Genomic DNA, 15,000 nt, shown 5'->3' on the forward strand with positions numbered 1-15,000 from the left:
TGCTGAAGAGTCATTCATAAACTATTTATCTTTTATGAGCTGGTGTTGTCGCCATCCCTAAAGATCACTTGTCAACACTTGCAGTTCCTCTTGCTTTATTGAAGCTTTGATTCAGTTCCTAGGTTGTCATTTTTTGAGGATGGTATGCAATAAAGGAGATGGGTTATTGAAGGGGAGGCAGCTGGAGTAAGTAATAAAACATTTACTGAAAAAATAGCCCTGGAACTCTGGAATTCTCCCCGGGCCTGGGTTGAAATGCAGGGGAAACAGTTGACATTGATCAATAACATTAATATGAAAGTGCGGTGAAACTTGAGACTGTAGAAAAACAGAATAAACCAACAAGACACACAAACACAACAGAATGGACATGCCTGTGAGATCATGCAAGATAACAGGATTTTCTTTTTTAGGAAATGTGCTATAATTTCTTCTCTATTACAAAACTGACAGCTAAGCCTAACTACACGCCAACTTGAAACAGTGAGATTTGACGTTGTGTGGGCTTTGACAACGTTAACGTTATACTATCTCACTGCTAACATTTCGTGTAGCTAGGCCTTCGTGTTAGTCCAGTTACACATCATTACGTAAACTAACAACTGATGTGCTGTCTGTAACCTGCAAGTTCCCCCTCTCATGTAACGACAATTTTAAGTTAACTATTATTTAAAGTTGACTAACGTTGGAAAATGAACATAGACGTTAACTTTAGAAGCTAGCCTGTGTTAAGCAGCTTCAAGCATCGTTTCTTCTTAACGTTACCTTTGACAAGAGAACAAGACTAACCTCACTCACTTTATCGTTACATTTTGACCGTCCCCGTCGATTCCAAACAAATTCCCGTTTCAGTCAGCTTTACCGACCGAGTTGATTTAAAAGCAATTGTATTTTAAACGCCACTGTTTAAGTTTGATAAGGACAGCTAACTAGTTAACATTAACGTTCGCTTCCTGACAACTTTGCTACAGCTGTGCTGTGCGCGTGTGTACATGTAACCATAGAAACGACGCACGCGAGAAGAGTGTGTGTGTGTGTGGTGCGGAAGGACCTTTCAGTTCTCTCTCTCTCACACACACACACACACACACACACACCGGCTAAAAACACGGGCACGCAACACTGCCCATCCAAACAGCAAACTAATGTTGATGCACGTAATGCTTCAGCAAAAATGTGTGCACCTTGTTTAAAATGGAAGATGATCTCTGTCGCCCTAAGCAACATGTTGACTCACTAGATCTAGGTTTGAGGGCACGCGAGGATCTCAAACAGTTGAGAGATTATCGTTGGGCGACATAACGGTTAAAATTCCAAAATGCTAATACTGGATCAAGTGGCCTAGATTCAAAGCGAATTGGTAAGGCCTTATACAAATTACTATAAAATGTATATTTCCAAATTATTCTTAATTGTTTAGCTACTTTCTCTGGAGTCCTGTAAATCGGCGTGTTGTTGAAATATCTTTACACCAGAATCTCTAGATTTGACTCAGAGAAATGTCACGTTGCTAGCTGAGAGTGTGCAGTGTTGTGCATGAAATGAAGAGACAAGTGGAGTGTAAATAGACTACTTGGGTTCGTTTGAAAATTAAAGCCATGAGGCATTTTTCTGTGTAGTTAGCGAGCTACTTATTCAAATGTAAGGTAATGTCTTTCGATCCACTGAACTCCTGTCTCTTCACCCTCTATCCCCCACTCCCAGCCTACGGATGGGTGGTTAGGCGTGCACAGGCAGTAGGCCAAGTGAGAATGTTCCATTCCCAAGTTTATCATGAGTTGTTCTGCAAAGTTTCAAATAGGCCAAGGTCTAGGCCTTGCAAGTCAAACATTGTTTTCTGTCTTGTCTTCATTGTGTAATGACACAAATAGCTTTTTCAGTAGTAGTCTAACATTGTGGTTCAAATGTGCACCTGTAGGATTACTGCACACATCTGAGTGCCTTCAGAGTCTGAATAAAAGCCGTCTGCCAACGCTTTCCAATGTAAGTAACACACTGCACTGAGCAGTCACAGCCAGAGCCACATGTTCGGAGTGCATTTTCAAGTCGTTTTTTCCCACCGCATTTTAATTCCTTAGAGTTCAGAAGAGAGCCACCACCGACAAAAGACAGCATGGGAGTTGAAGTTCATGGCCTGGTTCTGCAATCTTTTATTTAAAAAAAGGGAGATTAAACATTAAATCCTCAGTGCGCGCAGCTCTGATAATGTCACTTAGGCAGTCAACTCTCACCCCATCTCTCCCTAACACTCCTACAGGAAATATGCCAAGGGCCTGCCATACATGCAGCAAGTACACAAACACATACACACTGATAACCTTAAACACACACAGTACACACACACACACACACACACACACTCTCTCTATCCAAGGAGAGTTCACCCTTTGGAATCCTTGTCATGTCCCCCAGGTCTGTCTCTGAATACATTGTTGGACTCAAATTCAATTTAGCCCTCAAGGGCAGATATGGCTCCAGTACGCTTATCCCCTCACCCCTCCCTTTTAAAACAGGGCACTGTGTTGTATATGGACACCCACATTGTACAGCAGAAAAGCTCATTACAAAGGTAGGCCTACGGGAAGACGGGTCTCCTGCACTGAAACAGCTATTCAATGCAGGAAACCTCATTCAGTTATACAGGAAAATGCTTTACATTCAGAGAAGGCCTTTATTTGCTTCTGACAGGAGAGGTCTTCAGGCAGATGAGTGTTTGAAACAGGCCACCGCAGCGTGGATGCAGTGTGTGTAGGTGTGCTAAATTGTGCCGTATTCAGTCGAATAGAGAGTGAAGGCAAGGCAGTGGGGGGCTAATACGCCAGTGACTGTGTTCATAGACAAACAGCTTTAGGCCTGTATGTGTGTGTGTGTGTGTGTGTGTGTGTGTGTGTGTGTGTGTGTGTGTGTGTGTGTGTGTGTGCGTGTGTGCTCTCGCATATGATATTTTTCTCGTCTCATTGTTATATGACCTACCCATGCTATTCAATACTGTTTCTTTGATTAAATCATGCAACGTTCAGGGTTTCCATGCTTGTGTTTCAAGGCCCCATGCCTCTCCACTGACGTCCTCCTGTTCCTCATCAGAGGAGAGGAGAGAGACACACGGCCAGCTGTGTGTAGCGCATAGTCTGCAGCCCACCCATGTGATTTTGAACTGGCATGGATGGTTACCCTACAGACAGCACTGGGTCCCTATGTGGCTCAGTATGTGTCACTCGGTTGCTTGTGCAACCAGGCAGTGAAGCCTGCGGTCCCAGTGTTCAAAGGGTCCAGGGCTGTGCGCCGGTGTCTCGTCTGATTTATTTGGCAGTTTTTCAGCGCATATCACTTATCGTTATCATGACCCAATGGGGTGTCACAGAGATTGCTCCTAAGTTAGATTGCTTTGCTTCCTGCAGGCTTAATTGTCTAATTGCTGTGCTTTTTGGGCTTTCTGAAAAAATGCCATAATTTGACAAACGCCTGTTGTGTAATTACAAAATCTAGAGACCTGCGAATACATTTTTATGAGTCACTACTGCAGTGCTGTGGGTTTGTGGCTTAAAAACAGCAAGTATAATATGGAAAGGTTTTAAACACCAGTTAGAAAGGAAACTGCCGTAACTCCTGAGACTTAGCCTGTTTCATGCCTTCAGGCTTTGTGTTACACGTCCTGTACATTTTGCACTGCAAATTGCAAAGTTTCTTGGGGTTTTTTTTTCCTCCTCAGAGAAAACATACTTTTCAATTTTTACGTCTTTCCCCTCCAGTTGCAACTTGCCTCCAGAAATACTAATGTCATCTTAAAAGTATGTGTTTGACTGAAAAGAGTACTAAGGCATCCTATGGGCTCCGATGTAAAAAGAAAACCCTTTTAATAAGTAATGCCTGGGCTGGAACTCGACTAACTGTTCTCTCTCTCTCTCCCTTCTTTTGCCTTTTTAGATTAATGGTGGAGAGTGACTCTTTTTTTCACTTCTTCGTTTTATTTCTCAATAATTCATTTTTAGAGGGAAGAAATACCAGTGGGTTGCTTGTTCCAGGATCTCAAAGAAGTTTGTGAGGGAAGTTCAAGCTCGGCCAAAGCCTGTATGTGAGATATCGAGCACTTTCAAGGTTCTTTACAGGTTAAGATTTATTGAGATGTCAGTGTGCTCTAACCATAAAATTTGCTTTAAAGAGAGGGGCCCAATTATTGTTGACTAAGAACAACAGAAATAGTGGCAGGCATTTGTCAGAGAGCGTAGATGCTCCTATTTGTTATGAAGCTAATTTACAGTGGACAGTTCATTAAAATGTTTTAAAACATGTTCCATTTGAGCCTAACCCGTAGAGGCCAGTTGTGCCGGAGGGAATTCACTTCTGCGATGATCATATATATGATACATAAAAAAGATGGCTTAGATCTAAAGAATATACATTCTAATGAGGGCCCTGTTATAGAAGATATAGGCCTAAGAGCCTGTTGTGCAAGAGACAATGAGTTGTGAAATCATATCATGAAAAAGGGAAGGCTTGCCAATACTGTGTCAACTCTTACGGTAAACAGATACCTCCATCAAATTTAGCTGTGTATCCTTTAGTAGCTTTTGAAAGACTACAGGGATGTTTTACATTACAAAAACATCAAATAACCCCCGGAAAGTTGGCAACACAAATCTAAATTTTAAAAGCTAGGCCTTTGTTCAAAACACATATTTCTTCATTACTGAGATAAACTTTCTCTGTGCAACAACACTTGTATGTGTAGTACAGCGCCCTCCACAATTATTGTCACCCCTGGTTAAGATGTGTTCTTTAGCTTCTAATAAATTCATTTTTTTTCCAAATAATATAGGACCACAATGAAAAAAAGCGTAAAATCCAACCTTTAATACAAGTGCATTTATTTAGACATGCATTTATTTAGAATGCTATGAGCATTCATAGTGTCTCATACACTCTGTTCAATGCCCCCTTGGTCCAGAATGTCATAAAACAAACAGTTATTAAGATGTATAACAGTGTTGGTCCTGAGAAACACATTCATTGTGTGTGTGTGTGTGTGTGTGTGTGTGTGTGTGTGTGTGTGTGTGTGTGTATGTGTGTGTGTGTCTTTATGTCTTAGTGTTACTTCTAACAACCGCATCGCTATCTTGCTGCACACAACCCATTTATTTTTACAGCCTGACAACAATGCTTTCGGTCTCGCTTTGGCCATGTTCCTTAATTGCATACCGCAACCCTCGTACTTCCAAATTAACCATGCATAGCCCATAAAAGAATTTCATCAACACACAACAAAAGTGTAGTTTCTTTTTTATTGACACACTGAGTTATTATCTACCTGAGGTTCAGAGCAAACCACCACCGCAGTCATTAAGCCTGATTACTCCCTGCTACACACCTCTGGCCCTATGTGGTCATACTGTCAAAGTTCATACAATTCTACACCAACTCAACACATTTTTACATATCAAATGGCCGATCAATAAAAAAAACACCTGTTTAATAGGACCATTTTAAGGATATTAACAACGTGGAAATAAAGAAGGGGGGGGAACACATCATTCGGGAGTGACAGGTTGCAGCCCAGTGGGAGTGCGTGTATGAGTGTGTCGGCAGGCCGGGGCTCCGTATCGATCTGTTGTGGCGTTAAAGGATTAAAAGGTTTGCCGTCCGTCTGGGTTGTTGACAGGGGTTCCGAGTCATTAGTGCCATTAGCATTAAGCCTGCCCATCAATAACTATGTGGATGAGCCATCTATTCCCCAGGGGGTGGGAGGCCAGTGCCACTGCCCACAGCCCAGAAGAGTGAATCGGGAGCAGGCATGGCATCTCTGCTCTGCACTGTAGGCCGGGGTACACCTATGATTTGACAGCTTGGCAGCAGAGTATTTTTTGATAGGATTGAGGGGTGGGAGAGTCGGGATCAGAGCTTTGATTTCAGCGCAATCAGGAGACTAAAACGCAGTTCAAACAGTCACATCAACGTGATGTGACGACATGCATGTGTGTGTGTGTTTGTGTGTGCTGAGTGAGTCTATGCGTGGGTGAGTGTGTTGTATGTGTGTGAGAGGGAGTCACACTTGTTTTGTATTGAACTGTAATCATGAAATAAAGCCATTTGACAATGTTCCTAACGTTGACCATCACATTGTTCTCATCTAGAGTCTATGGGGCAGTGTGTATTTTAGATTGAGTGGTTCCCTATTCCAGTGGGCATGCAACTCTACCTACTGCTGCATACATATACTGTACTGAACCTACTCTGTCCTACAGCAAAAAGGCAGTAACTATGCCGAGTGCAAACTGAAAACAAATGACCTTGTTCCTGTTGTCCAGCCTAAGTATACAGTAGGTGGGTTATTGGACATGGAGGTCATAACTAATTTTCGACAAAAAAATGCAGTTACTGCCTTTTTGCTTTGTAAGGCAGTACTGGTGTCCCGGTGACTAAGTAGACAGTTGCTGTAGCAAGCTGAAGCCAGTTATTTAGTGAGGTGTGCCAAGAGTCTGCCTGCGAGCGGCCCAAGGTGAAGATGGCCAGTGAAGGCGCTGGCACAGGCAGTCATCTGAGAGCGGTGAGGGACTGGGATGTTATTGGAAGTAATGGCCTTTTGAACGGGACGCTCAGTCCCAGGGCTCACCAGTGAGCAGCTGCTGAATTAGTGACACACGGTGACTGAGGCTCTTAGCCAAGGCTAGTGTACGGTTGCAGCAGTTCCTCAGCTCTGCACTGCCGTGTGTGTGTGTGTGTGTGTGTGCGCGCGCGCGTGTGTGTGCGTGCGGTGTGTGTGTGTGTGTGCGTGGTGGCAGTGCCTACAGCTCGTCGTGCAGGCTGCGCCCTTCGGCCGTGTCCAGAGCGCCGATGAGGAGCAGCGCTCCCGTGGGCTTGTCCGTCACCATGACGATGAAAGAGTGGTCTGCGTAGAAGAGCTTGGGCTTCTCCACCTCCACCTCATCCTCCTCGTCCTCCCCCTCTTTCTGACCTGACTGGGGGGCCAGCTCCAGGGACGCCCAGTGCATTACACCCCCCAAGTGAAGCTTCCCCTTCGACCCCCCCAGACCAGAGAAGTCGGCCTTCGCCTTGTCCCAGGCGTCCGACAAGCCTAGCGATGACAGGGCAGCCTGAGTGACAGAGAGAGAAAGAGAGAGAGAGGGAGAGAGAGAGAGGGAGGGAGGGAGGGAGAGAGAGCAGTAAACGGCCATTCAGTTAACACAAGGTTCCTACACATTATGGATTTTTTCTCTTTTTTTTCCCCAGTTCTTATTAGTAAAAGAGGCTTAACAATATTGGCGGAATACAAATACTGTATCAGCATGTTAAAGGGAATAATAATTGAGTTTGGAAATATGGAATTGTGGAAAATGTGCAGAAAATCTGCTGGATGACATGCACTGGGTAACACAGACACAATTCCTCCATATTTTGGGAGACAGTTTAGGCCAGTGGCGAGAAAGCCATTTTTTCTACCTCCTAACCCTGCAGCAAAGGATTGTGGGAGGGAGTCAAACAGCCCTTTCTAGGGCAGGTGAAACCATAACTACAGAACAATGTGTAAAGAAACAACAGGGAGGAAAGGTGGTGAATCAATACTTTTTGAGCTATTCCTCTGTCTCACACTTAGTTCTCAGCGCACACATATTCCTCAGCTTTTCCCCCGCTTCTTAAAATGGTGACAGATGCCCTTGTTTTGGAGCCGCGGTACAAACTGGGCGACAGTAGCCGCAGTGGCTGGCAGCAAGGGAGGGATGTAGTGGTGGCAAGTGTGTGTGTGTGTGTGTGTGTGTGTGTGTGTGTGTGTGTGTGTGTGTGTGTGTGTGTGTGTGTGTGTGTGTGTGTGTGTGTGTGTGTGTGTGTGTGTGTGTGTGTGTGTGTGTGTGTGTGGTGGGGTGAGAGTCTGGGAGAAGAGGGATGGGGAGCATGAATAATTTAGAAACGATCCCCCTGACCTGCAGCTCCTCCGTTTGTTTTTCTTCTGATATGAATTCGGCAGGGAGATGCCGGCTGACAGGTACTTTATATCTGCACAGATGAGGTCCGGCATAAACAGCACTCTCTTCCTCACCACAGAAAGGTGAGAGAGAGAGAGAGCGAGGGGAGGAGAGAGAGGGCAAGAGAGGGAGAAAGATAGGAGGAGGCTATGAGTGTGTGTGTGTGTGTGTGTGTGTAGTATGTGCCTATCTTATCACGTGTTATGTTGTCTGTACTATCACTATTTCAATGTGTTTCTATGTTTCCATGTTTTATGCTTTGGCAACCTGTTTTTTTCTGTTTAAACTATCATGCATATAAAATGTATTAAATTGAACTGAGAGAGCGTTACGGGGTGGAGAGCTAGAGGGCGTTGAAAGATTCCGGGGGAGTTTCATCCACGGAGGGAGAGAGAGCTAGAGAGCGTTGAAAGAAGTCCAGGGGAGTTTTAAGAGAAAGAGCTAGATAGCGTCAGCAAAAGACCAGGCAAGTTTTGACCATTGTGGGAGAGAACTAGATAGCTTCAGCAGAGGACTAGGTGAGTTTTGACCATGGTATGAGGTTAATACACGTGGGTAGTTAATATGGTATTAATATAGTTTTGTTTCTTTTAACTTACATAGAACACTGTCCTGCGACATACACAATGCGGCTAATATGTGGAAAATTACTGTAGGCCAGTTTCGACCATGGTAGAAAGCTAGACATGGTCAGCTAAAGACTAAGCAAGTTTCAACGATGGTGGGAGAGCTAGACAGTGTCAGCAGAAGACTAAGCAAGTTTTGATCATGGTAGGAGAAAGCTAGACAGCATCAGAAGATGACTAGGCGAGTTTCAACCATAGTGGGAGAAAGCTAGACAGCATCAGAAGATGACTAGGCAAGTTTCAACCATGGTGGGAGAAAGCTAGACAGCATCAGAAGATGACTAGGCAAGTTTCAACCATGGTGGGAGAAAGCTAGACAGCATCAGAAGATGAGTAGGTGAGTTTCAACCATGGTGGGAGAAAGCTAAGCTAGACAGCATCAGAAGATGAGTAGGCGGGTTTCAACCATGGTGGGAGAAAGCTAGACAGCATCAGAAGATGAGTTGGCGAGTTTCAACCATGGTGGAAGAAAGCTAGACAGCATCAGAGGATGAGTAGGCGAGTTTCAACCATGGTGGGAGAAAGCTAGACAGCATCAGAAGATGAGTAGGCGAGTTTCAACCATGGTGGGAGAAAGCTAGACAGCATCAGAAGATGACTAGGCAAGTTTCAACCATGGTGGGAAAAAGCTAGAAAGCATCAGAGGACGACTAGGCAAGTTTCAACCATGGTGGGAGAGCTAGACAGCGTCAGAAGACGACTAGGCAAGTTTCGACCATGGTGGGAAAAAGCTAGACAGCATCAGAAGATGACTAGGCGAGTTTCAACCATGGTGGGAGAAAGCTAGACAGCATCAGAAGACGACTAGGAGAGTTTCCATAAGCTGGAGTCGGCCCTCTGTGATGCTACCAACAAGTTGCCGCGGTCCACCAGCCTCCTTCATCTGACATGATAATGAGTAACGTTATTAGACAGGGCACAGACCCTCTCCTCTATGCTCAATCGCCTGATATACTCCACAGAAGCCATTCAGCGGAGAGGCTGCATACAATGTCACAGGCTTCATTGACTTCACAGACGGACACAGTCTAAATATGTCCACACTTGCCGTTTGGTAGAGTGGTTGCCTGCTCATCCCACCTATCTTTAGGCCAGGCGCTGCACAAAGTAAACAAAGGTAAAACAAAAGAGAGTGTCCGCACACCAGAGTCGTTCCCGACCTTTAATTAAAAACCGGCAACGCTTCGACCCGGCAGGGTCTTTAACACCTGAAGAGCACCCTGCCGGGTCGGAGCGTTGCCGTTTTTTAATTACAGTTTGGGAGCTAGTCTCTCTCGGTGTGAGGACATTCTCTTTTGTTTTATCTAGCCTAAATATGTCCACACACGATAATGGCCATTAGAATAGAGAAAATGAGGTAGTTTCATACGTAAGTAGTCACCTCAACAGAGAAAGCGAGTGATAGAAAAAGAGGTTTCTGTTTCCATTTTTTTTTTTACTCGAGTTCTACTGTTGCTGTGCCTGGTTTGGCAACACAATGTATGATTTGTCATGCTAATAGAGCACGCTTGGATTTGAGAGAGAAAGAGAGGGAGCGCGGTGAGACAGAGGAAAGGAATGCAGCCACACAAGGCTTTGGTCATCTGCACTAACCTGGTAGGACCTTGCATAGTCCTCTGCGTTCCTTTCACAGATGACGCGCGCACAAACACACACACACACACACACACACACACACACACACACACACACACACACACACACACACACACACACACACACACACACACACACACACACAGAGTCCTGCTGCTCTAATGCACTTGTATTGTCCTCATCCATTATTTCTCCCCTCTTCCTCCCTCCTCCCTCTCCCTCTACTTCATCACTGTCTTCCTCGGCTGCTGTGCCACCTCGCCAGCATGTTCATCCCTCATCTGCCCTTTCTGCGCTCGGTTTTATCCCTCTCTCTCTCTCTCTCCCTGTCCCTCTCTCTTTTTCTCTTCATTTCTCCAGCACACTCCCTCCATCTCTCTCCCTCTTCTCTTTTTTCTCTTTAATCCGCCTGTCAAACTTTGCACTTGTTCTCCAGTCAACAAAACACTTCTTCTTCTTCTCTACCCCCCCCCCCCGCCCCCCCCCCCCCCCCCCCCCCGTCCCTCTCGTTCTCTCCTGTTGTCATTTTACATTAAATGTATGTTCGCATTCAGAATGATTTTTGCGCAGGACTGCGGTGTCGTAACAAACGCACCGGAAACGACAGTTGTCACAACAGCTCAGGACGAGCCAAAATTAGCATAGCTAATGAGCATGGCGCTAAAAGATGGATGCTACGCTCCACTCAGGTTCATGCACTTGCACATAGCAGGCTGCATAATGTGCGCTCTCTGCGGGTCCCTGTTGCAGGGGCCATCAGGCTCTGCTGTTCGCTCTTCCCTTTGCACGTTGGCTGGGAACGGAGAGAGCACACTATGCTCCTGTGTCGTTACCTCATGACACTATTCAGGCGGGACAGGCGGGAGTCACTGCCAGCGGAATACATTTAGCGACTGCATGCCATTACAACCCAGCTCGTGTAAGATTCAGAGGGCCTGGAAGGAGACAGAGTCATCTGTTCTGTTTTTAAAGAGAGAGGATGAGAGAGAGAGAAAACGAGAAAGAGAAAGAAAGAGAGAGGGAGAGAGAGATGTGCTGGCTGAAAGGGAACTTTTTGCAAACTTCTTCAATGTGGGCAGTGTAGTCGTGCACCGTTTTTTTTTTTTGGGGGGGGGGTGTTTCCCCCCCCCCCCGTGATGCGTGCCTCATGAAGATTTCAGCTGTGCCATTTGTGAAAGATTCAGCAGCGGGACGTGCAATGCCACATCGAGTTGCGGCCGCGCGCTGACTTCTCCCCTCCGGCTCCGGCGTGCTCCGGCCTGACCTATCACGGCTCGCCACCGCCGCCGCAGCGGCAGGAACATGGCATCCTGTTTCCCTGCCGCGCTTCCTGTCACTAGCCATCACCATATTGATTAGGCATCCGTCTCTCTCTCTCTGTCTCTCTCTCTCTTTTTCTCTATCTGTCTCTTTCTCTCTCTATAGCATCTCTCATTTGTTTACTTGCTCTTGAAGATTAAAAAGAAATAAACACAGCATGCATTTACTCACTGCAAAGGCTTGTGTCGTGGGGAGGTGGGTTCATTTTAACGTGCAAACAGGTTTTAAATATTGATCGTGCCCATCACACTTTGATAGGTAGGAATGGGGGGTTGACGGCAGGCAGGGCATGAGGGAAAGTCATGGTGAAGATGCTTATGGTTAAAACTGAGCCCACGTACAGGCTTCCAAGACCAGTTATGTGCCACTACCAGCAATGCAGGCGTGATGGAGCAGTTCGAACATCACTGACTGACAATCGGTTGACCCGGGTTTGATTCCCACCGTCGAGAGTCCATGACGCTTTGGATAAAAGCGCCTGATAAATATCAGTCAACTTCAAATATCAGTCAACCTCAGCCACAAGCGGTATTGAATAAGGTTAAAACTGTTGGACTTACTGTAGGTTAAAGTTGGGGGACTGTTTTATTGGTGGACTATTTTTGCCATCACCCTTTGAGCTACGTCATAGCACAATGTATCAGGCGTGTTTGGTACTCCTAAAATATGAGTTTTGACTAGGGCCGGGACTTTAGCGCGTTAATTACGATTAATTAATTACACAAACATTAATGCGTTAAAAAAAATGACGCATTTTAATCGTATGCCTATTTATTTTTGCACCGCGGAACGTTTCTCACTGGATGAGTTTCAGACGGACCAATTATACTGGAGCACCAAGTAACGCGCATGAGTTCGGTTCAGACAAAACAAACCACAGTGGCACAGTGAACATGAACAAAGAAGCTGATGTGACCGCGTTGGTTGGCCCCGTGGATGGGAAATGTTGTTACAAAAAACAAACGGATGGAAGCGTAGATAAGAGCATGGTTGTGTGCAACCTATGCAACAAGGACGTATCACCGCATGTATCACCTCAGTGCAAAACATAAAGCAGCTAGCTGCTAGCGTGGACAAAGTATTGTGATACTCCAGACACTTGAGGGAAACCTCTGAGCTTTATTTATTAAACAAATAGCCACAACTCACGCTTATAACAGTAATCCACCGCACCTAATTCCATGTCCAACTTTCATAGACCTAAAAGAAACTTCACACTCAGAACCGCATACAAGCACACACGCACACACGTAAACTCCGCCCCCCAGTTCCCCTTAAAGGGACACAACAATTTCATGAACTCAACTCAAGGTAACAGGTGACACAATTAACAGGATATCACAGTATTATAGTTTACAGAAGGTCTACCTATCTATAGGCTACAAGAATTTCTGAAAATGTACTATTTCTAAATATGGTATTGCTACACTTTATGGCAAAAATTGCACTGGTCTGTTGGACTTATTAATAAACAATATTTTTGTTGCTTAAGCTTAGGCCTATGTATTCGGTCATTATCCAATAGTAGGCTATACTAAAAATCCATGTGAAAAAAAAATACTTCTCACTGTTCTCAGGTCATATATTTATATACAATTAAAATGCGATTAATTTCGATTAATTAATTACAAAGCCTCTAATTAATTAGATTAATTTTTTTAATCGAGTCCCAGCCCTAGTTTTGACATGAAATGGTCTTGATGAGAGATGGCCTTGTTGGTGATGACAAGAGAATCTTCTCAAGATTTCTGTTAGCAAACTGCATCAAATCGATGCTGCATAGGCAATCCTGGCTTTCCGTCTTAAACCCACTCACAAGCCGACATAAATCTCCGCCATAACACTCTCCTGTTCAGGACTGACAACGTGAGGCTGCAGGCCTTCACACAAATCTGAGATGAATCATCATCTACAATCTCCTCCACAGCCTCCATTTTAGAGTATGTGCAATTTGTTTTTTAGCCTGTTTAAATGGCAGAGCACAGACAGGCCCTGTGGCTTTGATAAGACACACAGCACACGGTGAGCTTGCCTCCCATATTAAATGGCTAGCGTGAATGTTTTAATTAATTTCTGGCAAGACTGGAGTCTGCTTAGGGAACCTGTTGAGAGTGCAAAAGAGGAAAAGAGCAGAGAAGGGGGAGGAGGGTGGCGAAGGAGAAACGCAAAAGATGCTGCGGGAGTAAGAGAGGGAGAGAAAAGGAGAAAGAGAGAGGGGGAGGAGGGTGGCGAAGGAGAAACGCAAAAGATGCCGAGGGGAGAAAGAGAGAGAGAGAAAAGGAGAAAGAGAGAGAGAGTGGGAGGAGGGTGGCGAAGGAGAAACGCAAAAGATGCTGAGGGGAGTAAGAGAGGGAGAGAGGGAGAAAGAGAGAGAGAGAGGGTGGTGTTCTACGGCTGCTGGTTCTCAACTTTGGCATAGCGGTGTGTGTGTGTGTGTGGTTTGTGTGTTGGGGTGGTGTGTGCGGAGGCAGACAAACAGAGAGCGCTGTGATGCATCACCTCCAATGACGCTCCTTGCTCGCGCAAAAGCACGTCTGCCAGATGGAGGCGAGGTGGGGGCGATGGTGTGTGTGTGTGTGTGTGCGTGTGTGCATGTGTGTGTGTGTGTGTGTGTGTGTGTGTGTGTGTGTGTGTGTGTGTGGCAGGGTTGCAGTGAGGGAGGGCGATGTGGGGACACGAAGGAGATGACACAGACAGAAGCCAGCTCTGAGTGTGAGAGAGAGAACTACTCACACAGTTCATGGAGCGGGGAGGCGCCGAGCTCAGCAAGAGAGCTCATGTTTTCTCTCTCTCTCTCTCTCTCTCTCTCTCTCTCTCTCTCTCTCTCTTTTCTCCTTCTCTCCCTCCCTCTATACAACACTCTCCCCTTTTCACTCCCCTAGTGAAACTCTCTTTTCCTCTGTCTCTTTCAATCTCCAACACACTGTGTTTCTCTCACTCTCTCTCTCTCTCTCTCGTTCGACTCTTTCTCCTGAAGTTCTGCACACTCTTCTCTCTCCTCCCACTTTTTTCCTGTTTTGGGTCTGTTCTGTTCTTTCTCTCTCTCTCTCTCTTTCTCTGTGTGTGTCTTCCACCCCACCCCCATCTCCTCTTCCTTTTATCTCCATAATTCATCGGCGTCTGCTGAGGCTGCATGCTACACACAGCTATATGTCCAAGTGAAGCATAAACATCAACAAGATCAACATGAAAAGGCGTGACTGCCGCCCATGCATTATGCAGGAGGCACACGAGACACTGGAGAGGCTGCTGCTGCTCACAACAGTGTGTGTGCACCGTGCAGAAGTTCGGGACACAGAGGGGGAGAAAGTGTGGAGAAAGTGTGGAGCGTGTGAGTGTGTTTGTTTGTGTGTGTGTGTATGTGTGTGTGTGTGTGTGTGTGTGTGTGTGTGTATGTTTGTGGTGTGTGTGTGTGTGTGTGTATGTGTGTGTGTGTGTGTGTGTGTGTGTGTGTGTGTGTGTTTATGGTGTGTGTGTGTGTGTGTGTGTGTTTGTGGTGTGTG

General features: G+C 45.6%; 1 protein-coding gene across 1 annotated transcript in view; it reads right to left on the reverse strand.

Moving 5' to 3' along the window:
• Window positions 1-6,779: 6,779 nt before the first annotated feature.
• serpinh2 (serine (or cysteine) peptidase inhibitor, clade H, member 2) overlaps window positions 6,780-15,000 on the reverse strand; it is a 24,439-nt gene continuing 16,218 nt past the window's right edge. Inside the window, exon 4 of the mRNA XM_062516043.1 lies at window positions 6,780-7,088. Coding sequence (XP_062372027.1) covers window positions 6,780-7,088 — 309 coding nt within the window. The remainder of the gene's footprint in view (window positions 7,089-15,000) is intronic.

This window comes from Sardina pilchardus, chromosome 16 (assembly GCF_963854185.1).
Source record: "Sardina pilchardus chromosome 16, fSarPil1.1, whole genome shotgun sequence".
In the NCBI taxonomy this organism is placed as follows: Eukaryota; Metazoa; Chordata; class Actinopteri; order Clupeiformes; family Clupeidae; genus Sardina; species Sardina pilchardus.